Genomic DNA, 26,878 nt, shown 5'->3' with positions numbered 1-26,878 from the left:
ACAAGACTTTTATTTTGACAAAAACGAGGATGACGTAGACTGTAAACACCTTACAATTGTTCTTGAATCTGCAGACTTATCAGCCAAAAACCACAAAAACTTTAAATATACGTATATACACATGTCTATATCAGTGGCTTGGTGAAATTTACAGACGCTCAAAGTGGGAAATAAAAAGATTTTTTTTTTTGCACATGTCCAGAATGTCAAGAAATGGCACACGCACACACACACAATCATAAAACATAAAACCAGCATGTATCTCAGGGTGGCTCATAGTGACCATAGCAGAGAAAATGAATAAAATGGCTTTGTCAAGAAGTAATAACAGCATTAAAATATTTCAAAAGCAGCTTAACAGCGTTTATATTTCAGGTGGACATGAACATGATGACACATGAAACACTGGACGTTCTGATGGAACACACACGTACACGCGCACACACGCGCGCGCACACGCACACACACACGCACACGCACAGCTTCAGTATACCAGGATATATATTGCATAAAGGTTTCGTCAAGTATCACAAGGTCGGACGAGGAATGGCTTGTTTTCAGAACGGAACTCGGGCATTAAAGGACTCGTTTAAAATCTCTGATGCACATTAGAAACTGTATGATTAATTTAAGATTATATTCCCACTTCATTGTCTCTATCCAGCTGGAGTGCTTCAGTAGGGGATCTGGTTCTGATAATATTGCAGCATGTCGTACGTTTTGCTCCTGCGGAAATGGATGAAAGCGTGTGTCAGTGAAATTGCGGGTGAAACAACTTGTTTGCAGCATGTTGTGATTTCGTACCTGCTGCTGAGGAAACAGCTTTGGATGATTTTGATCATGAACGCCGCAGCTTCTTTCTCGCTCATCTGAGGATTGAAGCGCCCTCTGATGGAGACAAAAAAATATTTAAAAAACAGACGCAGCCTCACTCAAATGTTTGCCAAGAACATACTGACTTCCTACTGGTTTACATACTTCAAGTTTGTTTCAAAACATGGTCTGGAAAAATTCAACTAAGACAACAATTCTTACTAAGAATATGTCTTATTTCTTTATTTTTCTAGTTTAAAAAATCTCTCTATATTTAAAGTAACATATCACCTGAAAAAGTAACTTGTATTTACACAATCTTCACTTGTTTCAAACTACTTTTAGCTTGAAAAAGTGGAAAAAAACTGACAGTGGGACAAATGTTTTTTTTTTTTTTTTTTTTCAAAAATCTTGCTCTAGTGCCAGATTTTTCTGATTATTTCAAGTGGAAAAACGTGCCTGAAACAAGTGACAATTATCTAAACACAAGTTACTTTTTCAAGTGATGTCTTATTTTAAATGTAGACATTTCATGGTTAGAAATGAGACATTTTGATTAGAAATAAGATAAATATTTAATAAATATTATAAATAAATATGTATAAATAAATATTTATAAAATTTTTGCAGTGTAGTAGTGTTCAATACTTCGGAAGCAGGTGAAATGCTGCAACCATTTTTCAGCAGGAGGTGGAGGAGGTCAAGGTCAAATCCCTTTACACTTAAAATAAGTTATTTCACCTGAACTTTTTACAAAATTTTCACTTGTTTCAAGCAATTTTTCACTTAAAAAATACAGAAAAGCAAATTTTTTTGCTTGTAGTAAGAAAAAAAAAAACAGGCATCAAACTTACTTCAGGAGTTTGATGGTTTGTCCTCGGAAGCACGGCAGCCCTGTGTCCAGCATGAGGGTCACCAGAGAGACCACAGCGTCCATGTAGGGTCTGAACGTCCACACAGAGACACAGATTTTAAAAAGTCGTCGATCCTCCTTCGGTCAAGCATAGGACACACGTTCAGTTCCTTACCGTACAGCCAGATACCCTCGCACACACATCTCCATGAACCACTTGAAGGGCGTGGCCTCCATCTTGCCACCCATGATCATCACCATCTCATCTGTGAGCTTGATGTCAGGCTCCCAGCCCAGATTCCCGCCAGGAGAGCTCTCGAACATGAAGCCGAAGTCTGGAGAAAAATAAACCCATTTTGTACGTTCTGCTCATGTGTGCTGCACGTAACCTGACGTTACGTACTGAGCTGGATTTATGCTTCTGCTTTGAACGGGCTCAAACCCCTCGCCGTGGTGAGTGGTTCCACTACTGTGTCCGTCCATCTGCATTGAATCTCACCACCGTATTACGTTTTTGCGGTTATGTGTGTTTTATTTGTATACTTCAAGCGACAGCCAATAAAAGTGAGCAGAACTTGTTACCGCAACAACTACAACAACATCGCCATCATGTTCCGCTCACTTTTCCGGTAAAAAAAATCCGCCTTTCAAACATTGTTTTCACGGAAAACACAGAATTGCTGCTAGGAGAGCAAGGAAAGTCACATGACACAAACAGTCCAATGGAGGTCCACGTGGCCACAGCGTATGATTACACCGTCGTTTTTCACGCAGAAGCATCAATCAGGCTTTGGCGTTTTTTGGCTTCTGTACTCGTACCGATGTGGATCAGGTGACCTTTGCTGTCCAGCATGATGTTTCCATTGTGTCGGTCTTTGATCTGCAGCAGGAACAACAGGAGGCTGTAGGCGGCCATGCTGCGGATGAAGTTGTAACGAGCCTGTGGAGAGACAACGCTAGAACTGGAGCACATTTTACACAGTCTGTTGTTACGTCTGCGGAGACTCGTCACCTTCTGGAACGCCAGCGTGGATTCATCGCCGTACTGGTTCCGGAAGTAATCGTACATGCCGAAGTCCGTCTGTCTGCCCAGCTGGTCTCTGGACTTACAGTCTGGGATGCACTCAATCACGCCGCACTGAGCAGGTCAAGGAAGGAGACATGTTGTTACCTCCACCAAGGAGGTCATTTCTGTCTGTCTGTCTAGTTGCAAAATAACTGGAAAAGTTCTGAACCGATTTTAATGAAATGTTCAGGAAATGTTGATGACGGATCAGGACCGGATGATTAAATGTTGGTCGTGTTCTGGAACCTCTGGATCCAGGGATCTGTCAAAGGATTCTTACTCACTGTGAGATAGGGACATTTTCAGCAAATGTAACAGAGTCTGATGAATCAGTGTAAACAGATTGGTTGGATCTTCAATAGTTCTGGAGCTACGTCCAGAAGTAGTGAACTTAGTCAGTGACAATTGATCTCAAAATGACATCAGTGTATTTCCAGATGGTCAGGGGATGTTTTGTGGGTCAATGAATCTACTGATGGAGATGAATTAAGGTGAGATAGATCACATTTTGGAGGAAATTAGCTGCTGGTGGAGGTCTACTCTCAGAGTGCCTTTCTAGTTTTATGTTTGAATGCAGATGGAATTTGGTGGAGGACAAGAGAAGATCTCACCCCTGGGGCGGTGGCCACCACCCTGTAGGGGAACACGAACAGATCCAGGCCAACCAGCTGAAAAATGTTCTTGAAGAGCCCGATGATCTGCAGAGCCAGCATGTCCTACACGAGAACACTGAGGAGGTTGGAGTTTGTTCCTGCCAGCGTTCAGGTGACGAGCTGGCGGACGTCTCACCTGTCTGCAGTCATCTCCCACTTTGAAGATGGCGGCCTGCCAGCAGACCCGCCGTGATCCGTCTGGGTTCTCCTCTCCATCCTCCAGAGAGTCTGAGGGGCAGCGGAGACCTTCCCGCTCCAGCTCGCTCACGCCGCAGCGCTTCACCTTGAACTTGGCCAGGTAGGGCGCCTTGGCAGCGCTGAGGCCACAGAGAAGACAGAAGCTGAAAACCGTATGTGGCAGAGACACAGGTCCAAGCGGGGGAAGTTCTTACCTCTGCATAGGCGTCCCAGACTTATAATCGATGTCCAGGACGATGGCTTCAGGATTACTGGGCAGGTAACAGCCTAGAAAGGTCATGATGGATCAGAACCAGAGCACAGGAACAGGTGAGCAGCAGGTGAGGAGCAGGTGAGTCTTGTTACCTGGCTGAACTTTGATGTCAGACAGAGCCTTCAGACAGGCTCGTTTTCTCTCATCGCCTTTTGGAACTGGCCTGAAAGAACAAGAGATGGAGTTTTATTTTGTTTGTGAATGTTGTCAGGGACGTGCTGCGTGTTGCTGCTGCTACTGTACTGACTTGATGATGGCCGATACATTGGTGATCTTGTTGAAGAAGTCAAACTCCCTCTGGTAGAAATCTTTGGCCGGACCTGACAGAGAACCCGTGATCTCCTCCACCATCTGCTCCAGCAGCTCCCCAATGTCGGCTGGCGGACACACTCACAGTGTTAGTGCGTGTACACACACACACACACGGCCACACAAATGTCCGTTGTACTCACGATCTTTCTGGTGACCTTCTTCATCCATGAATATGTTGGTCTTCATGTTCCAGATGAATTGGTGAGCGAGAAGCTGGGACTTCTGTGCCGCCCACAGGATGTACTCACGCACGTATCCCATCTGAGCGGGACAAAAGATCACACCGTGAACATCCAGAGAAGAGGAACAACACTATCGTTGTAGTTTTATTTTACCTTATCGAAACGAAGAGCCTGAACGATCTGAGGAATGTAGAACAAGATGGCGTCCTGGGAGAAGACAGTGATGAGCAGATGGCAGTGGCAGCAGCACACAGCAAAAATTCAACTTAGACAATGGTTCTTACTCAGAATATTTGTCTTATTAGTTATTATTTAATTTGATCAATATTTTTAATGTTAAATCTCTTTATATTTAAAAAAAGGCACATCACCTGAAAAAGTAACTTATTTTTAAGACAGTCTTTACTGGTTTCAAGCTAATTTTCACTCATAAAAAGTAGAAAAAGTGTTTTTTCTTATTACAAGCAAAGAAAAACAAATTTTTGAAGTGAAAATTTGCTTGAAGCAAGTGAAGATTGTCCTGAAAGGTGCTGTGTCTTACTTAAGTATAAAGACACATTATTACTAGAAATTGGACATTTTGATAGAAAACAAGAGTAATTAATAATTTGTAGTCTTATCTTCTGTTGTCTTATTTTTTCTCTATTTAAGTTTTATTTCCTTTCCATTCTACACATTCATACAGCTGAACCAGATGATGCTACAATAAAACCCCTGGCATGTGGGTACCTATATATAAACGCCAATAGAGTAATTCACACAGTAAAACGAGAACGGAAGTAGAGAAAAATTTGTCATGCCGTCAATCCACTTTTTAGAATTGGGTGGAGATGTACTTTTCCCCTAACCCTAACCTGAGGATATTTCAGGCAGCTGTGACCACACGAACCTTTACGAATGCAAAATCCTGTTTTGACAAATTGTTGTCTCAGTTGAATTTGTGCAGTGCAGAAGCAGCACAACCCATCTGAAGAGATGGGCGTGTGACATACCGGCGGGAAGGAGCGTAGCACCTTCACTCCGTACTGTGCGGTGAGCGGGTGTGGGGGGTACATGCTGCTGAAGTAGGACAGACCAGTGGGCGGGTCAGCCGGCGCCCAGCAGAGGATGTGGCTCAGTTCAGGAGAGTCGGCATCAATGGTGTGCCACGTCACCAGGAACTGGGAGGAGACAGTACAGTGTTTGCATATTCTGTTTGTGTTCCCAGAGCGAATCAAGTGAGAGCGCCCTCACCTTTACGGCCTCAGGGACGTCGCTCACCGCGCCGGGGTCCAGCCTCACCAGCCGGGTCACCTCGGCAACGATGGCATCATTCTTAAACCTGGATAACAGGAAAGTCAGCGTCAGAGACAAAGCCATGTGTTTGTTAATTAGCCCTCTAACACCGACAGCTTCCACAGTGTTACATTCACCTTAGCATACTTTGAAGCACTGTAATTGTTATTTGAGATAACGGTGGTCCTGAAAGCATCACTCGGCTCCTCTACCTGGTGTGAAAAAGGGGCTAGGAGAAGGAGGAAAACATCCATCGGTTCTAAAAAGTTGAGAACCGCCATGTTGCTGTTATTACAGCAGTCCAATTTACTCTGTTGCCAGAAGCCGGAGAGTAATTACCGTAATGACAGCAACTTGGATGTGAAGTGCAACTTCTCAGCTTTCAGTAACCGAACCGTTTTCTGTGTACATAGTCAGGTAATTCCGGTACACCAAAGTATGCTAGCGTGACTGTATCTTCAGCTATACCGTCAAAGTAACAGGGCTAGCATGCAGTTCTTGAACGACCTTGTTGGTAACTGCATGGCCAGGTAAGGTGCAATGTTCCAGGCCAGGTTGACGTTGTCTTTCCACTGTTTCTCCGTCAGGCTGATGTACTTGGACCTCCAGTTGGCGATGCTGGTCTCCACCGACTGCTCCGTGGCAATGGCCAGCTCCTGGGTGGAGAGCGGGTTGTACCACGTGGTGAGACGCTCAATCTCACTGGCCTGTGGGTGGGGCGGGGGGCACAGTCAGTGCTGCAGAGGCTTGAGAGGTCTGAGAGAGGAATCCTTCCACGCTCACCAGTAATGCTAGCAGCAGGGTCCTGCGCTTCATGTAGTATTTGTGAAGCTGTGTCCCTCTGTTGCTCTTCTTCGATGTGCCTGGAGAAGAAGGAGTCCAACCCCCGAGACAATTCAGACAGATTTTATTAGTGTAACAGTATAACAGTTATCTCCTGGAATCCAAAGCAAAGCATCTTTGAGTGTCCAAAGAAGCGCTATATGAAATTAATACATTATTATTAGCAAGTTATTACATGCAAAAAAATCTTGCTCTACTAGCAAATTTTTCTACTTATTTCTCGTGAAAATACGCTTGACTCAAGTGAAAAATGTCTAAAAACAAGTTACTTTTTCAAAAGATGTCTTTTTTTTTTTAAAATTGTGAAGACATTTTATGTCTAGAAATGAGAAATTCTGATTAGAAATGAGACAGATGTTCTTGGTAGGATTTTGAGTTTTTGTAGTGTATTTCCACTAGAGGCAGCATCTACTCTGGGACACATACCTGACTTCTTGGAGGCAGTGGACATGCCACTGGACAATGGGTAGGTGTTGATCCATCCCTGGCCGCTCTGCTGCGAGCGTGAGCTGGAGTCCACGCTGCTCCTGAGGTCTGCGGCATTCATCACCGACAGGCTGTTCAACGACGGGTCCTGGTTATCTGAGTCCACATGAGCACACAAAGAATGTTGGTGATACCCACACAGACACACACCATCACCAAACTGATCAGAAAAACTTTGACACACATCGGTCAGTATTATGAACACATAAACACTATGACTGAGGATGAGGGCGGCGTTACGGAGCAAGATGAGCAGCTAGTCCTCTGCGGGTGATGTGTCATGGTCTGAAAACTGATCCTGGGTCAGATGTTAAGCCCTATTTATGCTTCTGCGTTGAACTGATGTGGACCCTACATCATACCTACACTATCCTGAGTGTCTGCCTGCATAGCTCTGCGCTCAGTCTTGCTGCCATCTTTTATTTTTTTTCCCGGTTATCTGTGCTTTTTTTGTTTCCATCAAGCAATAGCAACTGAAAGTGGGTGGATTTTATAACCACAGTAACGCCAATAAGGTCGTCCTCTTGTCCGTTCAGTTTTTTGGTCAAAAATTGTCTTTTGGTTGCTTCTATTTTCTTGGCAAACATGGAAATCACGCTCTGGGAGCTGCGAAAGTCACGTGATGCTGTCAGTCCCATCACACTTGTTGTCGTCTGTGGAGGTCCAATGTAGCTGTGACGACTAGTTACATACTAGTTACATAGAGGTGACGTCGTGCTACGTTGTACCCTACGCTGTAGGCAAAGCATCGATGTGGACCCGACGCCATAAGTATTGGACAACTGGTCGATTGGACAAATATAAATTGGGCTTTTACTGCAAAAACTCAGAATCTTACAAAGTTTATTTATCTTATTTCTCATCAAAACGTCTCATTTCCAGTTATTAAATCACCTAAAATAAAACACATCCACTGGTAAATTATTCTAGTTTTTCGAATAGAATATTTGCTTCAAACAGGTGAAAATTGTCTAAAACAAAGTTACTTTCTCAGGTGATGTGTCTTATAAGTGCAAAGGGATTTTTTTCACTAGATATGAGACATTTAGAGGAGAAGTAAGACCAATACTCTTAGACGATTTCCAGTGTAGTCAGTCAGTTGATCCAGATCTGTGTGGCTGGACGACTTGTCTACCTGTGGTGTTTTGATGGGCATGAGAATGACTTCTTTTGAGTCATCAGGAATGAAGAGGAGGGGATTTACAGAGGGGGAGAAACATTGTTCCATTTGTAGTGTTTGGTGGGTGGGAGGGGGGCTGACATGATGAGTAGTCATGCATCTTAACGCATCCGACAAATTTGCGCTTTTCCTCAGTGAGTTTGACTGAATGGGATTAAGAGTTGAGAAAGTAGATTTGACTGATAGATTTCCATGATCTATTAGCAGAAGGGCGAGGAGGAGCGGAACAAGCGTCAAATTTGCCGGGCGTGAACAGCATGCTCCTGCCGCAGCGCAGGCCGACCTCCACCGCCTCTGGCTTACTTAAGATTGAAATCGGAGAAGTGCTGGACACGATAAGCGATCCAAATATCCCGGCAGAGAGCGTGCTCGGGGTCGGGGTAGTACCAAGCTCACCAGGTGGGACCAAGTGGCACGCGGCCAAGTACTTCTTGTCGGACAGGATGCTGGCATAGAAACGGATCATGATGCTGATGTCCTCGCGCAGACGCTTGTCGCCTTGTGTGGGACACTTTGGAGGCATGCTGGAGGCGGGAGGGGACAGACGCTGAGATAAGTTTGCTTTTACAGGTCGTGTGTGTATGTGTGTGAGTACCTGAAGTAATCAAAGGCTGTGGAATAGATCTTCTCTCTGAGCACATTTCGTACGGTTGCGTTGGTGACAACATCGGAATGGAGAAGAGCCAAACCGAGGGTCAGCAGCCTGAAACGAGGTCAAGGCGCAGCGCTAAAAGTTATTGACTATGAGGACAGAGGGTCCAAGGACAGACAGTTCAAGGACACAGGACAACACTGTATTGCCCATAGCAATTCAATATTCTATAAATAGAATCAAACTACGACCTGAAGCGAGGTCCGATGGCAGCGACATGGCGGTTGAGGCTGCTATTAGCCCCGCCCACATTGAGAGACATTGAGCGCTGGAGCAAACTGCCAAAGATCTCCACTTGATCCGCACTGGAGTACTTGGCTATCTCAAACCTCTGCACCAGAAACTGAAGGACGAATGAGAAAGAGTGATGAGATTAAAAAAAAATCCATGAAATCAGTGAATGTTTCTTCGGTCGCACCTCGATCCAGATGTGGTGGGGGGTCACATCCGGGGGGCAGGGAACCGGCTGACTCTCCTCTGACGCTGCCAGAGGATCGGCCTCCACCTGAGCGTCTGAGAACAAGCCCATCTTCAGCTCCACAGTCATGTGCCATGCCCCCGCCATCTCTCGCATGAACTGAGCAAAACACATGGGAGACAGATTGTATAAAATACAAGGAACAGGTTGTCCCTTTAACACCACAGCTATCGCTGCTGACACATTTGCGCTAGCATACTGCGTACTGTGAGTACTGTGTAGTATGCGATGTATTATATACGGTAAGATACCACTGTGACTGAAAGTTGAGAAGTTGGACTTCACAAGTAATTACGGCACTAAGTACACAGTTTCCTCGCACAAATGGGGACGATGCTGGTGTTAAAGGTTTACATTACAAAATAAATTACCGGGACTTCCAGTCCAGCACGAGCCGCCAGCAGCCATTCCCAGCAGGCGATGGCCGTCTCCATGCCGTGTTCTGTGAACATCTTGAGCGGCGACCAGCAGAGGTGATGCAGGAGCAGAGGGTCGCAGTCTGCAGACGCCAGCAAGACAGTAAGCAAAAACTCTCAGACTGAAAGGGACCAAGCAGCTAGCTGAGACGACAAGACAAACCTTTGGTGCTGATGAGGAGAGCGGCTAATTTGAACATGGCTTCTGTGAACACCTCTGGCTGAGCAGAGTCCAGAGCCTCCCCCATCTGCTTGATCATCAGCCGGCCCAGGTCCGACTGCCCCCGCACTGCCTGGGCGAAGTGGATCATACCCGATACCTACAGAACAGAGTCGTTTCACCATCTAAGCGGACCTGCACCAGACACTCTACTCAGCCCACATTCACTCAACATTAGGTAGTGTCGTCTAGTTGGCAAATGATTCATTTCAAGGAATAAATAATTTGGGTGTATGAACTGTACTGAATAACTTAGTGAAAAGATATGTTCAGTTCACAGCTCAGCTGAGTGAACTGCTGCAGGTCAACCTGGTTCAAATCCTGCAAATGAGCCGACTGACACAAATCACTGACGGAAAACGAAACTTACACTGCAAATGAAACTTACACTGAAAGTGATATTGCGCAGCAAAAGTACTGAGTGGAGGAGCTAACTGCATATTGATACGCGATGAACGATTCGGTGAATGAATCTTTTGACCGACTCTCTTTACTGAAGGGACTCTACTGATTCAGTCCACCTAAAAGAACTGTAAGGTCGGGTGTTTCACCTCTCCAGCGTATCTGTTCCTCAGGTTGAGCGAGGCCATGAAGTTGGAGTAGTCCTTCTTCACGCAGGCCGGACGCTCGGTCAGCTGAGTGGACTGAGGGAATGACACAGAGCACGTGAATATGATGGAACACGTAGACAACATGTTGTTTTAAACCGGTCAGCTGACCCACCCCCAGTGTAGTGCTCTGCCGGTTGTAGCCAGCAAAGTGCAGGATGCTCTCCGTGGCCATGGCCAGACCCGTGTGCTGGGAGAGACCAGACACCCAGTTCTGATGTTTGTTCAGATACTCCTGTAAAATAAAATGCTACAATTCAGTTCATTCTGTATTTCATTCAGGTATTTGCAGCTGAATGACATCACCTGTAGGTGGGATTTTGTCACAGAAGGAGCCCATTTCATCGCCTCCTTCAGGATCTCCCCGCAGCGAGCAGCAAAGTCCTTGACAATACTCTGGATGTATCACACACACATGCTTTTACCACGTCGTCCACCAGGACGACATCAGCGTTAACAGTAAGTTATCGTTACTGTGTGTGTGACAAATTACACCAATAGTAGTGCAGCACATGTATAAATGTTGTCGGGGACTTTTGACAGAAAATGTGGGTGTAAAATGATGTCGATCTTGCTGTTGTTAGTGTGGTAACAAAACCCACTCACTTTCAGTTGCTATCGCTTAAAATAAACAAAGAAAACACAGATAACCTGAAAAAAAAAACATGGTGGCAAGATCTAACGCAGAGCTACGAGACAGACAGATGCAGAAGACTGTGGTGTAGGACCCTCCGTAGGTCACAACATCAGTTCAGCATAAATGGGGCTCAAGCAGTTTGAGATAAATGTTTCACCCAGTGATGAATAAACGAGAAATGAACTTTGAACTGACTGAAATGAACAAACCTCTCTGGCTTCACATGTATCTGGGACAGTGATTCTGTACGGCGTGTCGGGAATGTCGTAATAAGGTTGGTCTTTGTGAATGTCCTGCAACACACGCATCATCAACCCCCGTTAACGTTGCCCGTGGCAACAGAGACAAGAATCCAGCCACGCTGGGACACGCTGGGACTTACTGCGCTCAGCGACAGCGACAACGTCTGTAGGATGTCTAACATCGTCTTCAGCACACGGCCGCTCCACAGCAAGTGCGGGAAGCTGTTGAAATAGTCTGTTGTGATCAAACTCGTTTCTGATGCGAGGAGTCAGCAAGGTGAATGTGCAGCGCTCACGTTTCAGCCAGGCCGGATAAGTACTTGTCTGCGACCCTGCGAATCCTCTTGTGGATGTGGTTGAAGTTGACCAGAAGAAACTGAGCATGGCGTTCCAGCTCCTCCTCATGAGCTTTGGTCTTCGCCTGCAAATACAGATGACGACAGTTAGCAGAACATACGATGCTTTTCACAGTTCCAGGTCTACTCGGCTCCTACATTGTAACTCATGAAATTAGCTAGTGTTAGCTGCTAAGCTAATTTCAGCCAGGAAATGAAGCGGGACCCTGGTACACTGCAAAAATTCTAAACCTTACGAAGAATATTTCTCTTATTTCTAATCAAATTGTCTGAGTACTAGTTAAAAAAAATCTCTTTTCAATTAAAATAAGACACATCACCTGATGACATTGTTTTTAGACAATTGTCACTTGTTTTCAAATTTCCATTTAAAAACCCTGCCAGTGGAACAGGGAAAAACATGGCAGATTTTTTTTGCAAGTGAAAATTTGCTTGAAACAAGTGAAAAATGTCTAAAAACAAGTGACTTTTTCAGGTGACGTGTCTTATTTTGAGTGTAAAGATCTTTCATGACTAGAAATGAGACATTTTGATTAGAAATAAGAGAAATAGTAAGAATTGTTGTCTGAGCAGAATTTTTGCAGTGTAGATGTTTAAGTAGCAGCTCAGCTTGCTTGGAACCTCACTGGAAGAAGAATCAAAAAGTGTAGCAGGTACCAGGTTCTATCCCTGATGGAAACACAAAAATAGCCGAGTCGTGTTGGAACCGTGTTGTGGAAAAGTAGAAGGCAGAGATCAGTGTCAAAGTGAGGATGTCTCTCGTACTTTATCAGCCATCATTTGCAGGAAGACTTCAAAGACTTTGTCGCTGACGGCGATCACACACTGCATCATACCTGGGAGGAATATATCTGACGTAAGTACCGACAAACCAGCAACAAGCCAAAGGTTTCTATCATCTCCTCACCCGATTTATCCTTCTGGATCGCTCTGTCCTCAAAGTACCGGAACATGACCTGGAAGCGATCGGAGTCCAGCGACCGCAGCATCCTGACAGGACATCAGATAAACCTCTCAGCTCAGGCTCGTTCCACATCCGGCATATGCCGCAGACGTCCTGTTACCTCATGTACTCCAGCCGGTAAACCGACAGAAGATATGTGGACATGGCGAAGTCCAGTTTGTTAATGAGCGCCGCCACCTCGGGGGGTGGGTCCAGCAGGTTGATGATGGTGCTGCGCAGGTCGTTCAGCTCCGCCTGAAATTCAACAGTGAAGCCGATGAAGCCTAAATATATCAGTATGTTTTTGTTTTTATTGTCACAGCTTTTGTTGGTATTTAAATACAAACAATTTTTAATTTTACTAATATACTAATACTAATGAGTTTTTATTGTTACTTTTTTTTCTAGAACGTAAGAGGGGGGTGGTGTGGGTGGGGGCGTGTCCCATAGTGAGGCACTGCACTCGTGTGTTCTGTGATGTTCGGTCTCGTACGGGAGTGACTGTGTCGTTCTTCAGGGCTGAGTTGTACTGCAGCTCAGAGCGCAGAGGTTCTCCACTGGGAAACGTCAGCAGCGGCGACTTGGTGGCAATCTCACACACACCTTCATACCACTCGTCCGGCCACAGACCTGCAGAGGTTAACAGAGAGAAAATGAACGCCATCTGCTCAGGTCACGCTCCTGTGAAGGAATAAATCAGACAGTGGTTTGCTACCAGAGCCTTCCACAGCAAACCCCATGACCACAGAGTAGAGCCAGAAGTCCCTGAAGAGCTTCTGCAGACGAGGCTTTGCCTCCTTGATGGGCGGTAACCTGTTGGTCAGCTGCAGAGGAATGGGAGCAGATTCATGTAGAACATACACAGCAAATACACCTGTGTTTCTACACCCTGACATGACGTACCACTGCGATGACCGGAATTAGGACCCCAAGGTTTCCGGCGCTGCTTGATGCCTGCACACACACATTTTTTTTTTTTTTTTAATGTGACCAACTACAAGCAAACTTACAGAACAAAACAAACCAATTGCAATAAATAAACAAAATGCAATCTGTCAAGACACCCAGTACAAATTAAATGATTAGAATAAAATATTATTGTAAAAATCAATATAAAATACTGCATAAACATAAAATAAAATAAAATGAGTGTGGTACCTTCAGAGCCGGGCCTTTATCTGATGCCCTCTCACTGGCTCTCTTCCCCTCTAAGCCCAGTTGCACAAAGAGCTCCAGCAGGTTGACCAGCAGCTCGTCCACCATCTGTTCAGCCTGCAGGTTTGCCGCAATGTTACCCAGAGCATTGATCACAGCCAGGGAGCAGTGTCTGCACGGAGAGGAGGGGACAGTGAGACCCACGGACAGCTTGACAAACACACACACACACACACACACACACACACACACACACACACACACACACACACACACACACACACACACACACACACACACACACACAGAAAACATCGCCAGAATAACGGCCAAAACCACCAACCTCTGCTGGATGGAAAATCTGATCGAAGATTTAACAGCTGAAGGAAAATTACTTCAAAGGATCAAAATGTTCTCTTTCTCTTGCGCTGAAGGATCATAGAGAACAGATAGGACTTGACTGAACCTGTATCCGTGGTCCTTGTAGTCTTTGGTGGAATACACCATGGAGCTTGCCTTCACGCTGATCTGCTGAAACAGGTTCCACACTTCCTGGTAGATGTATTGCTGCAGGGAAAAACAGAAGAGCCGGAGCATTAAACCAGCAGGAAAAGGCAGCTTGGGACAGACAAAGAGGAGTGAGACTCACATTGCCGGTGATGACCATGCAGCCCAGCTGGTCGATGATGAGAACGTCCAGCTGTGATGGAGGCTGGCAGAACTTCTGCTGGAGGATCTGCAGGATTGGCTCCATGACTCTGGGAGTATCCCGCAAGGCCACGGCGATGTGCCCAAGAGCTCGGATGGTGTGGTCTGGGATTAAATGAGCGTCCCTGAGGAGGAGAAGAGGAGTTTCTTTCAGCGCTCATCTGTGAAGTGAAGACGTTTGGCTCCGGTGTGTGACTCACTTATCATTTTCCTGATAGATGTAGAGACGGTTGGACAGGCTGGCGAGAAAAGCTTCCACAATGACGTTATCCATGGTCAGTCCTGCTTTCAGGCACCTGAGGACGGAGGGAGGACGTTCGATTGATGTTGGTTGGTGTGTGTGTGTGTGTGGCTTGACTCACCTGCAGATGTTGTCGATGGAGATGTCTCGCAGCTGTTCGTACATGGAGGGCTGGTTCTTCTTGCTGGAATGGGTGTTGAGCGTGGACTGAGAGTGTTCGTTGGTCACATGGATCTTTATGTCACCACCACCTGCTAAGAAACGATCAAAGCGTAAAAACGTTTGCTAGCAAAGTATTTAATGCTTGCTACACTGCAAAGACTCAAAATTAAAAAAAAGAATAGTCATCTTTTTTTATCTTTTTATCGTCAAAATGTCTCATTCCAAACCATAAAATGTCTTCACACTTAAAATTAGACATGCCACCTGAAAAAGTAACTTGTTTTTTAGACAATTTTCACTTGTTTCAAGCATTTCGATTTGAAATAAGTGAAATATTCTATACTATTAAAACTTTAAATGAAACATTTTGATGAGAATGAATGGATATTCTTTGTAAGATTTTGCAATGCATCAGAGTCCTAAGAGGGCCATTGCTTCTCTTCCTTGCTAAAATTAGCTTAGCAGCTAACATTTGCGAGTTTGCTGTGTTATAATTTAGTGCACATTTAGGTACACTGGTACATTTTTCAAAATAGAAAGCTATACTTTATACCAGGGGTGTCAAACTGTGGTCCTGGAGGGCCGTATATCCTGCAGGTTTTTGATGTCACCCTGCTCCTACCTCACCTGAATCAGTCTCTGTGAAGGTCTGGTGAGGCCTGGTGACAAGTTGCTGATTGGAATCAGGCCTGTAGGAGCAAAACCTAAAACCTACAGGATATGTGCCCCTTGAGGACTGGAGTTTGACACCTCTGCTTTAAACCCTAAAATATTATAGCTGTGTGTGTGTGTGTGTGTGTGTTTTACCTGGAGTGTACTGGCTGTGGTATTTGTACAGCTTCACCAGCACAGGAGAGGGAACCACCAGGAAGTCTCTCAGCGACATGGTGACGGAGTGAGCCACCACAGGAAAGCGCTCGCACAGACGGCCCAAACCCTGAAAAAAAACAAACCACAGAGACACACACACACACACACACACACACACACACACACACACACACACACACACACACACACACACACACACACACACACACACACACACACACACACACACACACACACACACACACACACACACACACACACAGGTTCTTGTTGTTGTACTGACCATTCCGTAAAACCTCTGATCCACAGTCAAAAGGTTAGAGTTTGATTTAACCCTTTAACACTGACAGTATCCCTACCAATACGTTTGTGCTAGCATACTTTCGAGTAATTATGGGACTATTAGTGCTAGGTTTGCCACCTTTCAGATATGAAAATAAGGGACGCCCACCACAGTTCCTCGAAGCCATGACCACCATGGGCCCAACTCCTGTGGGGTGGGGCGCCCCAAGACTTAATTAGCGCTATCAGAAAACGCCTCAGCTTTCAGGCACCATCTTCTGATAGCGCAAATAGTTGCAAAATATGGTACTATATGGTACTAGTATATAATATGGTACTGCCAGGAACATGGTTGGTGTTAAATAGGTAAAATCTCTCTCATGTGAAACACAACATACTGACCTGAGTGAAGATTGTTCATCAGAACTATCTATCTATTGATCATATTACAGTATTAATATAAAATACCTGCAAGCAGCAGATGAGCAGCGGCATGTGAGCGATGATGACTTTACTAGACGTCTTGGACTGAAGCTTCTCCGACAGTTTGGTGCAAAGGTTCTCAGCTCCTGGTGGAGACAAAACTTACTTTGGCGTAACCTGGGGAAACTCAGGTGACTGTTTTCAGCCACCAAACAAGGTCTCACCCTGCTCCTCGGTCACCGCCCAGACCATGAGGTCCACGCAGGCGGCGTTGGCTTGGCAGCGCAGTTTGAGCGGGCTCAGCTCGCTCTGGAGGTACTCCACGTCATGGAGGATCCGCTGCAGCTCCGACTGGCTGCTGCTGAACTGCTCCAGCACAAAGTCGTGAACGTCCTTCACAAAGTCTGTGTGGAGGTCTGGTGAGTGGGGAAAAGACACAGCATTAACTTTCGGAGGAGGAAGGACTCGTGGAGTAAATCGACAAAGGACCCATCACCTTTCAGATTGTACAATGTGTCTCTCAGCATTTTGAATATGGCGACGTACAGAGGATCGCTGAAGGTTTTGTAGTGCAGCTGAAGACCAGGATTCAACTGGAAGGAAACAAAATTACAAGAATAAAGCGATTTAACAAAAAAAAAGAGACAAACTTCAACATAAAAACTGAGTCTTACCTCTACAAGTTCTGACAGACTTTCATCCAGAGATTTTAAAAAGGTTTCAGAGACAAACTGCTCCACCTGTCAAAGAAACTGCATTTTTCAGTATTGTTAACCCTTGAAAAACCGATGGTATCCCCAGAGCTACATGCTGCTAACATGATGCTAGCTTACATTGGCGAACCGAAATTGCGTCACTATTTGCGCTGTCAGAAAACGGTTCCTGAAAGCTGAGAAGTGTCACTTGTAATTTCATCTGCTCTGTTGCCAGACACTGGCGAGTCATTGCCTTAATGACAGCAACCTGGATGTGAAGTGTAATTTCTTAACGTTCAGGAACCAATGGACGTTTACTCCTAGCTCCTTCTTCACACCAGGTAGAGGAACCGAGTGACACTTCTCAGCTTTCTAATAGTGCAAACCAAATATGCTGGCACAAATATGATGAGAGCCAGGGGTGATTGGGTGAAGTGTTGAAGGGTTAAGCAGCAAGTCGCTGTGCTGACCATGTGGAGGAGCTGTCGCAGCATGTCCAAAGGGACGTGAAACTCTCCTGAACTGCTGCCAGTGAACAGAGGCGAAACAGAGAAGCTGGAGCTGATGGTGGAGAAGTAGTAGTCCGGATCGACTGCGCTGCCATCAGGGAGGTAGGAGCCTAAATAGGAAAACAGGTGTTAAAAGGGTCATTCCACTTATCAGCATTGCACAGCATGTGAAACATGACTGAAGAACTCCTTCGGCTCGAGAGGGAACTGTAGGAGACATCTGACATCTGTAGCTGCTGGAGGAAAAAGTAGCACATTAGCCGCTGCTACTGCCAACAACCCCCGCCAAAGCAAGCAGGCCGACCTGGAGTAATGTTGTCCCTTTAAAGTCAACTCCACTGTCAAACATACTGTATATGAGTGATATACAACATAGATGAAATTACAGACCTCTGAAAACACGGTGCAAACGGTACAAAAAATTACAAATGGTGCATACATAATTCATCTTTGGGGTGAGCTGTACTGTACAGAAAAGATCCATTTTTCAAGACGTTTTTCACAGTTGAGCTGACTGTCGCAGTGAACTGCTGTGGGTGAACCTGATTTGTGGTTTGTTCCCTGCAAACAAGTCAACTGACATGAATCACTCACTGAAAAGCAACATGCACAGAAACAGTGTTGCCAACTTAGCAACGTTGCCGGCAGTCACACTGAACGATTTGGTGAAAGAATCTTTTCACTGAACCGATTCTAATGATTCAGTACACCTAATAGAACGGTTTGGCCCATCACTGACCTGGACTTGAGTCACATGACTTGGACCAGACTAATGGTGCGTTGCAAAACAATAGAAAACAGTAAAAACACAGTTCTTACCTTCAAAGTACTGCGCCGATGGTCCAGCTGGTGAGCTGGGGGTGAGCCCAGTCCTCTCCGGACTGGCCTGAGAACACACACGCAGGTGAAACAAATCCTGTACCTTCTAACAGCTTCACGCTCATCATCCTCCCTCCTACCTGCTGCGCCACGCTGGATAACGACGAGCCTTTCCGCCTCAGGGTGTCCGCCTGACACACGGTGAGAAGGGAGCTGGGCAGGATAGAGCGGAAATCATTGAAGGACCGCCGGCGCCCTGTGTCACTGTCATCGGCTGTGGCCAGCGCAGGAGCAACCGGGCGAGGGAACAGCTTGGACAGGAGCGGCTCATCCGTGTTACTGTATCGGCCAAACGCTCGGGCCATGCCAAGCAGGGTGGGCACTGTGTACCTGCACAGGTACTCTAAACAAAGAGGGTGGAGAAGGTGCAAGTAATAACACGTGGCAGTTCGAAAAGAAATTCAAACTCTTACCAAGAATATCTGTCTTATTTGTAATCAAAATGTCTCATTTCTAGTTCTAGACTTTACATTTAACGTAGGACACAACAGAAAAAGTAACTTGCTTTTAGACTTTTTTTCCTGTTTCAAGCAAATTTTCACTTAAAGTAGAAAAATCTGCCAGTGGAGTAATTATTATTATTACTATTATCATTATACATATTACAGATTTCTCTGCGTATTTCATGTGAAAATGTGCTTGAAACAAGTGAAAAATGTCAAACAACTTTTTACTTTTTCAGTTGATGTGATTGTAATAGACTAAGTGTAAATAGACTTTATGGCTAGAAATGAGACATTTTGATTAGAAGTAAGAGAAATATTCTTGGTAAGATCATGAGTTTTTGCAGTAAGCCTTTGCATAAAGGTACTACACCTTTATCATGAGCCTCTGGGTTCTTGCACATGTCCTGCAGGACCTGCATGATGTCCATGACGGCTTCCAGGATCTGACAGATGAGTTGCATCATCAACTGCACATCTCAGCAAGATAACACTGAATATTCTTTAAACAAAACACACACACCTGTGCTCGTAAGGTCTCATCTCGCTGGGTAACGTCTGACAGAAGAGTTACCAGGCAAAAGCTGAAGTTCTCTGCAACAGGAAGTGTCTCTGCGGGTTTTCAAAAGTAAATAGACGAGAGAATAAAAATACTGAGTGAACAAGGGCATTTTTTTCATTCATTCGTGTCCTCACCTCCACCTTTGCGTTTTGAGCTTTCTTCAATCCATTGGACTTTAGGAAGTCCTTTCAGCAATCCAAGAAGATACGGGACAATGGCATCTTTATGCTGCAACGGAAATAACCCGTCATTGAAAACATCCCATTCATTCACCAACAGCACAAAACAACAACAAGCGAAGCAGGTAAGTGTTTCACCTGCAGTTTCGATTCCACTAGAAAGACACCGAGTGCAATGACGGCGTCTCTCCTCCGCTCGTCCAGCTGAAAGACTCCTCTCAGGTCCACGGGACACATGCATTGTATCTTCTGGACCTGTGGAAAGAGTGAAAAAACCGGGTTTCGAAGACAACCTGGATTTAAATCGAAGTGTCCCTGTTTGCATTGCTGACACACTGATCCAACAGTTTCCAACAGTTTCCATCTGAGAGAGAATCTCCTGTGATTTGGTGTTGATCAAACAAACCTGGCTGACAATGAAAACGGTCAAAACAGATTTAGGTTTACAAATTTACGATTAAACGTTTGGAACAATAACAAGTGCCAAAGTTGTGTTAACATGACATAAATGGTCAAACGACGGTTTAATACTGACGTCTATTACAGACAGATAGATAGACGTATGGGGTATGACCTAGGTAACAGGTTACGTATAGCTAATCGACGTTAGCATGCGTAACTAGCAAAAACCTCAGATGGACATGAGACATTAAAACCGCTCATTCTCATGATGAGCAGTTACAATCACACATTCACAAACTCGTGGTTATGGTTACTGTGTTCGGGCTCCTGATAGCCACTTCACCTGCGGATAAACGAAGGACTGAGGGCCCCTAACGTCAGACTTTGACAGGTGTTAGCATTGCTAGCTAACCGTTACCTTGTCGATCGGTGCGTGCTGGTGCGCGGCCAGAGACCGAGCTAACGACAGCACGGTGCTGAAGTAGAACCCTCGGCTGCCTTCTCCCCCAGGAAGAGACATGTTTATAGATGGAATAACACTGCTACACACACATCTTCTGTGTTTTGGCCGGCAGAGCCAAAATCCGCTGACAACTACGGCGAGCGAAAGGTCCCACAAAACGCGAAAGAAGGTCAAAGTGTGAAAACACAAATGAATGTCAGCAGCAGTGTGAGGCAACGTTTTATTTGTGTACATTAGAGTTAATGACACTGAAGGCACAATGCTGTGTTCAACAGCTGAAAACTGTTAATATATTTAAACAGACTTCAGGTTGAAGGGGGAAAGGTCACAGACGCCTAACAAGCAAAAAAATAACTGCATTTCATGTAAACATGCCACTTTTATAATCTTACACTGCAGCATTTCTCTACACTCTGAACACGTTGGCACATTGAAACAGAACATGAGCTAAGGCCATGAACGCGGCATAGTTAAAAAACATGTTGTCGTAAAGCACCTGCCCGCCATGGAATGAGATTTAAGGCACCGGCAGAGGCATTTAAACAATCACAGCTAACGGTTGCAATCACTTCAGACTATATGTACAATTAGAAATTTGGAGCTGAAGATCTCTGGCTCAAGTGTGAGAGTAAAGTCTGCAGTGACAAAAATATTAAATCATTCTTAATCTCAAAAGATCTGAAAATGAATCACACCAACACGTTCTATAGCATCAGTGTAGTACTTTAAAACATCTTTAAAAAATACCTAAAGCACTGAAAGTGAGAAAATGTGGAAATAAAATTCAAAATAAAATTCTGTAAAATAAAATTCTCTAGTTATGAAGCATAAAAAAAAGTTAATAATAAGGCATCTAGTTATGAATGTAACTGTGCGCATTAGCGACAGTCCACGAATTTTTTCTAAATACTTTCAAGTATAAAGGGGCTTTACAATGTTTGATCTGTGGTGTCATCTGACATTTTCAAGTATAATTTCTTCATTAGTAGCATTGGATTCACATTCAATTGGGTTGGTCATTGGTTCCTCTCTGATTTAAAGCACGCATTTCCCCTCACACTATCCCTCTTTTTCTTCAGTAACTTCTCTCTTCTAGAATGTCAGAGAAGTCACAAAGCATCTCATGAAAACTGTGCGTTGAACTAACATCCTTACATTTTGCTCCTGTTCTTTTTTAATTTTGTTTTCCTTTTCTGCAAGTAAGCTCGAGGTAGAAGCAGAAATAAGTTCAGACCCGTGGATACGAACGAGTCCTAAAACTCCTGCTTGCGTTGAAGCAAGTCATCATTTTCAGTCAGTCTTCCAAACCATGTTGAGAACCTTGACAACCTCCTCATAGATGATGAAGACAATGGCCACGTCCATACACACCCGCCCCAGCCGAGGCACCGTACCTTTGTAGAACCTGAGGACGAACAACGAGCGTCAGAGGACGAACATGGGCAGGAGGCGAGCAAACACAGCTAGAAACTCACGCCATCGGCCCCTCATGCTTCATGATCTTCACAGCGCAGTCCAAGGTGCTCTTGTACTTGTGTGCATCCAGACCCTGATGACACACACAGACAGACAGACAGACAGACAGACACACACACACACACACACACAACAGAATCTGTATTATTTCTTCTTTTATGAACATGTAAAATACAGCATTATAAAAATACTCTTATATAATAAAATATTATCTCATAACATCTAATATCTAATAACTAATTTCACTAAATTTGTGTAATAAATAACTAAACTATAAACACCAGAGGTTTGTTCCAGAAAGCAAGTTTAGTTAAAACAGTTTGTTAAACTTGAAATGAGGAAATGGTCACATTTTCTTCATTTTCAAACATGAAAGTTTGAAGATGTTTTTTAAAGATGTTTTCAGGCAGTTTATTTATAAACAGAAGGGAAAACTCTGCAGTTTTCCCAAACTCAGGGTTTTTCGCTTTGTGGAACGAGCTTCTGGTGAATGTCTAACTCTTTCACCTCTTTTTGAAAAACCTTTTATTTTTCATTTGATTTGAGGGTCGAGCAGCTCTGGTTTCTCTCTGATGTTTTCTGGAACGGGCCTGTGGTCTGCTCCTCTGATGTATTCACCTGCATTCTGGTTTTGATCACATCCAGCGGAGTGTTTCCAACACGCTGGCGGCGCCGGCGAACGCTCCGAACAGCCCGGTGATCAGAGGGTTGATGCTTTTGTTCGGATCATCGCCTGAGTGGGAGCAAACAAACAGTGAGTCCGTGCTGGGACGCCGGCGGAGACGCTCTCTCACCTTTGTACCAGTTCCTCAGCGAAGTCATGACGTAGAAGCGAATGGCCTGGTTGGAGCCTTGTTTCAGCACAGTGGCCGTCAGACCCTGGTATGTTCCCCGCAGGCCTGAACACACCATCATCAGCACACACACACACACACTGGAAAACGCTCCCTGAGCCACAGGTCGTCTGCTCACCCTCCGTTCGAATGATCTCCCTCACGCCATGGAAAAACCCTCTGTACTTGGGGTTTGCGGACGTCTGGTCGTGGATGAATTTCACCTTCAATAAACATCACAACAGAGGTGATTCAAGTCTGCCAACGAAAACTGTTCAAATGAGACAAGAAGCTGCTGACTCCGCATGTCACAACAATGGACAAAGCACCAAACCTCACTGCAAATATTCAACTCCGACAACAATTCTTACGAAGAATATTTGTCATACTTTGAATCAAAATGTCTCATTTCATGTCATAAAACCTCTTTACACTTAAAATAAGATACATCACTACCAAAAAGTCACTTGCTTTTGGAAAGTTTTCACATTCTCGCTGGACAAGGGTATTTTTATATTTCTATTGATCCTTTCCTTTAAAAAGAATTCTAGTTGTATATGTTTAGTTTTGGTCTTGTTAAACTCTTTTTTCAGATTTGCTTTGATTTAAATTCTTCTCTTCTCTTTTTTACCTTTGTTCTTTGGCTGCTGTAACATGTAAATTTCCTCACTGAAGAAAATACTTTCTATTCTATCCTATTCTACTCTATTTTTATCTTATTACAATCCGAAATCTTGCTCCACTGGCAGATTGGCTTGAATCAAGTGAAAATGTCTGAAAACACGTTTTTCAGTTTTTCAGGTGATGTGTCTTATTCTAAGCATAAGAGATTTTATGGCTACAAATGAGACATTTTGTCTAGAAAGACAAATATTCTTGGTAAGATTTTGAGTTTTTGCAGCGCTCCTACTGGTTTAACCTCCTCCCACTTTTTGACAATCTTCTTTATTCTTCTGTTCGTCACTTTGGTCCACTGTGTTCTGCACTGTTATTTTATTCAAAATTCAAGTGTGACTGGATTGAATTGACTGACGTTACGTCACATGTACCTTGACCGTCTCCATGGGACACACGACCACCACGGCCTCGGCCACGCCGGCGCCAAGGCCACAGAAGAACCCTCGCTTGCTGTCGAGTTTACCGCTCTCGTCCCGCATCTTATTACTGAGGAACTCAAAGACGCCGAACCTGGAGGACGATCCAGTGCATTGAAATCAATAAACCCAAAACGAAATCTCGATTGGTCCGTTATGAGCCACTGGAAGAGGAACGCAGTGTGTGTGCGCAGTACCTGACAGCTGCTTTGGGTATGGAGCCGTAGAGCAGCGAGCTGAGGCCTCGGTACAGACCCCTGATGCCATGACCATTCACCGTCTGCTTCACGCAGTCCACTACGACACACACACACATACACACAATTCAGCAGAGCTGTTCAAAGGGACAAACAGCTTGTAACGACAATGGACAAGCACAACGGTGGAACTCAAATACACACACATTTTTTTAATTAAATCCTTCAGCTATCAGGCATTTTCAAATGACAGAATAACGTGCAAATAAAAACAAAGATGAGTTCAGCTTCAGGGAATCTAAAGGCACGTGCTGCATCGGTTCTCTGAAGCAGCGGCTCCATCAACATCGACCGTTGGTGTGGACACCAACATGGCGGCCGCGTGGACTCACCGATGCCTTTGTATTTGGGCGGGTTGGCCTTCTCGTCCAACTGCAGCTGAGTCTTCACGTACTCTGTGGGGAAGGTGATGCAGATCTCAATGCCTCCTGCGATCCCACCTGAAACAGTGGGAGACGACACGGCACAAAGTGACCAAAAAATATTAACTGCACACAAAAAAAATATTTTTAATTATCAACTAATTTGAGTATATTACTATTTTCGCACAGTTAGACTTCCGTAGATTTTATGTCTTTTATGTTCCTTTGCTTTATTTTTTCCTGGAATAATAATGATAATCCATGAGGGTTGATAACTGATTGGAGATATAAATATTTTTAAGTCATGTATATCACACACATTAGCACAAAGTTTCAGTTCCCTGTGGGTTCCACCTTAAAACTGTTTCAACACATCCAGCTGCAGTTGAGCAGCAAACAGGCGCTGGCAGCTGATTGGCTCAGCTGATGAACGTGTGGTCAGCTGAGGGTCCTCCCCTTTGGCCAAACTCCATGTCAGGGGGTGTGAGTAGCTTTTAGGGTGCACACACACCACACACACACACACAGCAGCAGAACAAACGAGTCCTGACTCCGTCCACTAACTTCTGTGTAAGTTTGACCAACTGTCCTACCAGTGCTTCTTCTTCTTCTGCACTTTATTAACCGTAGCTGAGGCTTGTTCAGGTGTGACGCAAAAACAAACAAACACAAAAACAACCTCAGAGGCAGGAAAAAGAGAGTTTGAATGAAATCATGCTCATGCACATTCAGATGTTTCCTCACAGACGTCAAACGGAACCAAAGCAAACCCTTGCAGCAGTTAGGACACACACAGACGTTCCCTCCGGGTTTGAAACCCCACGATTTGAGTCACAAACACAAATGTCCCGTCGTACCTGCATGGCATCCTGCTGCTCAGCTGGGAAAAGACAGAACCAGTCGATCAGGTCGAGCTGAAACGCCGTCAGATGCTAGAGGAGGACTGTTGTCCTATGTTCTCCTGCTCATATCGTCTTTGTTTGTTTTTTACTTTAGATCAGAGTTGAATCAAAGCAGCTTGTATCTTATGAGAATCAGCAGAGTTTATTCAGCGGTTGCGTTCCATTCAGATTAAACATTCAGGCAAAACATTTATTTTAGGTGTACTGAATCAGTAGAATCTGTTCAGTAAAATGATAAGTTCAAAAGATTTGTTAACCCAGTTCTCCAGTCACTGCAGAATAATATGTGTTTCCACATCAGTCTCCAAAACACGAGGGAAAAGTCACTAGATTTGTCGCTAGTCGCTAAGGGTCTGAACACTCACGGAATATAACAACAATGTTTCAGTTTTTGTTTCTGCGTGAACCGATTCACTAATAATCTTAATCAGCCTTTACTTTCCAACATACTGTATATCTCCTAATCTTCATGTCTCGGGCAGATTTCAGGCAGATGACTGATCAACTGACGATTGGATGAAAAATCCTCCTGAGTTGAACCTTCTGCCGACGTGTGGACGTTCAGGAATGTGCTTTGTCATGGAGGCTCACGGTGCTGAACACGCTGAGCAAAGGTCAAAAGGTCGCAGCCGAAAAACACACAGTGAACTGATGCTGCGAAAACAAGAAATAACCTGTTCCAGAGCTGAACTTTGACACCAAGCTCTGAAGACTTTTTCATCGTTTTACGTCGAACAAACACTGAACCTGCTTTGTGGAACAGGGATGGATGTGACCTTTGAAAGTGACCTTTGAACCCGGCTGGCAGGAAAGAGCTGCGACAAACTGATGGGGATCATCAGCTGCTGATGTCTGATGCAGTAAATCATTTTCTCCTAGCATGACTGATGAGAGACAAGCTGTGTTCATCTCAGCCGGGTATCTGATTCAACAAGATCATAATTGTACTTCCAGCTGAATCATTTCTGCAATAACATATTTATGTATTCAATAATATTATTTCTGTCCTGGTTTCAGAGGAATTTGACAGCAGTCAGCGTCAAACACTGACACATCGAAACACATGAGAACTTTCAATCAACGACAAAAAGGGAAACAAAATTGTAACCAATTACGTTCCCAACGCTGCTGTGGCTGTAGCTGTGGAATGATTCAGTTTGTGCATGGAAGTGGATCTCAGATTTTCCCTGAAGTCAACTTTGCTCCAGAGCTCAGGTCTGCACGGAGTTTAGGTCTTCACAACTCATCCTGTCAACAGAATTTGTACTCCAGAGCACCACTCAGGCTTAAGCAAACTTTGCTCCAGAGAAAAGGTCTGCACACCTTGTCTGTCTATATGTCTTTATATAAATGG

At 44.5% G+C, this 26,878-nt stretch overlaps 2 protein-coding genes across 3 annotated transcripts; both read right to left on the bottom strand.

Moving 5' to 3' along the window:
• Positions 1–674: 674 nt before the first annotated feature.
• PI4KA (phosphatidylinositol 4-kinase alpha) lies at positions 675–20,657 on the bottom strand. 2 transcript variants are annotated; one of them, XM_078623916.1, is made up of 54 exons: positions 20,556–20,657; positions 19,874–19,990; positions 19,691–19,784; positions 19,518–19,606; positions 19,368–19,440; positions 18,632–18,894; positions 18,492–18,558; positions 17,634–17,782; positions 17,143–17,208; positions 16,965–17,061; positions 16,693–16,884; positions 16,514–16,614; positions 15,740–15,869; positions 14,892–15,021; positions 14,730–14,825; positions 14,471–14,654; positions 14,288–14,388; positions 13,825–13,993; positions 13,570–13,620; positions 13,382–13,490; positions 13,160–13,296; positions 12,788–12,921; positions 12,631–12,713; positions 12,489–12,559; positions 11,664–11,788; positions 11,508–11,589; positions 11,335–11,418; positions 10,795–10,884; positions 10,600–10,723; positions 10,432–10,535; positions 9,824–9,980; positions 9,616–9,743; positions 9,185–9,343; positions 8,958–9,109; positions 8,710–8,817; positions 8,511–8,638; positions 6,875–7,030; positions 6,389–6,468; positions 6,113–6,312; positions 5,564–5,651; positions 5,323–5,490; positions 4,484–4,537; positions 4,289–4,409; positions 4,084–4,213; positions 3,929–3,999; positions 3,778–3,850; positions 3,522–3,702; positions 3,344–3,448; positions 2,679–2,804; positions 2,486–2,606; positions 1,842–2,001; positions 1,668–1,757; positions 805–888; positions 675–726 (listed from the first exon to the last, which is right to left on the bottom strand). In XM_078623916.1, exons 1-54 carry the CDS (start codon positions 20,655–20,657, stop codon positions 675–677), a joined length of 6,306 nt encoding a protein of 2,101 aa, XP_078480042.1. The 2 variants fall into 2 exon arrangements, with proteins under 2 accessions (XP_078480042.1, XP_078480043.1); XM_078623917.1 differs by having other exon boundaries at positions 10,432–10,524; positions 10,604–10,723.
• A 1,233-nt stretch (positions 20,658–21,890) lies between these two features.
• On the bottom strand, positions 21,891–24,748 carry LOC144741336 (tricarboxylate transport protein B, mitochondrial-like; the record flags this gene model as incomplete). The annotated part of the gene is given in 9 exon segments (XM_078623918.1): positions 21,891–22,005; positions 22,076–22,149; positions 22,695–22,735; positions 22,738–22,809; positions 22,871–22,975; positions 23,049–23,133; positions 23,959–24,097; positions 24,201–24,300; positions 24,593–24,748. Coding segments are annotated over 9 exon segments (887 nt in total), but the record flags the coding sequence as incomplete, so codon positions are not given.
• Positions 24,749–26,878: the final 2,130 nt, after the last annotated feature.

This window comes from Lampetra planeri, unplaced genomic scaffold (genome assembly GCF_965212315.1).
Source record: "Lampetra planeri unplaced genomic scaffold, kcLamPlan1.2.h2 scaffold_512, whole genome shotgun sequence".
NCBI classification, from domain to species: Eukaryota; Metazoa; Chordata; class Hyperoartia; order Petromyzontiformes; family Petromyzontidae; genus Lampetra; species Lampetra planeri.
The sequence above is the reverse complement of the archived record's forward strand: the minus strand, read 5'-3'. Positions and strand labels throughout refer to the sequence as shown.

Excerpts from the sequence above, each read along its gene's own strand:
- PI4KA (XM_078623916.1), bottom strand. The coding sequence starts at position 20,657 with ATGTCTCTTCCTGGGGGAGAAGGCAGCCGAGGGTTCTACTTCAGCACC. Across the intron at positions 13,491-13,569 it reads TAATTCCGGTCATCGCAGTG|CTGACCAACAGGTTACCGCC; the intron begins GTACGTCATGTC and ends ATTCCTCTGCAG. Across the intron at positions 11,789-12,488 it reads TGCAAATGATGGCTGATAAA|GCGAAGACCAAAGCTCATGA; the intron begins GTACGAGAGACA and ends CTGTATTTGCAG.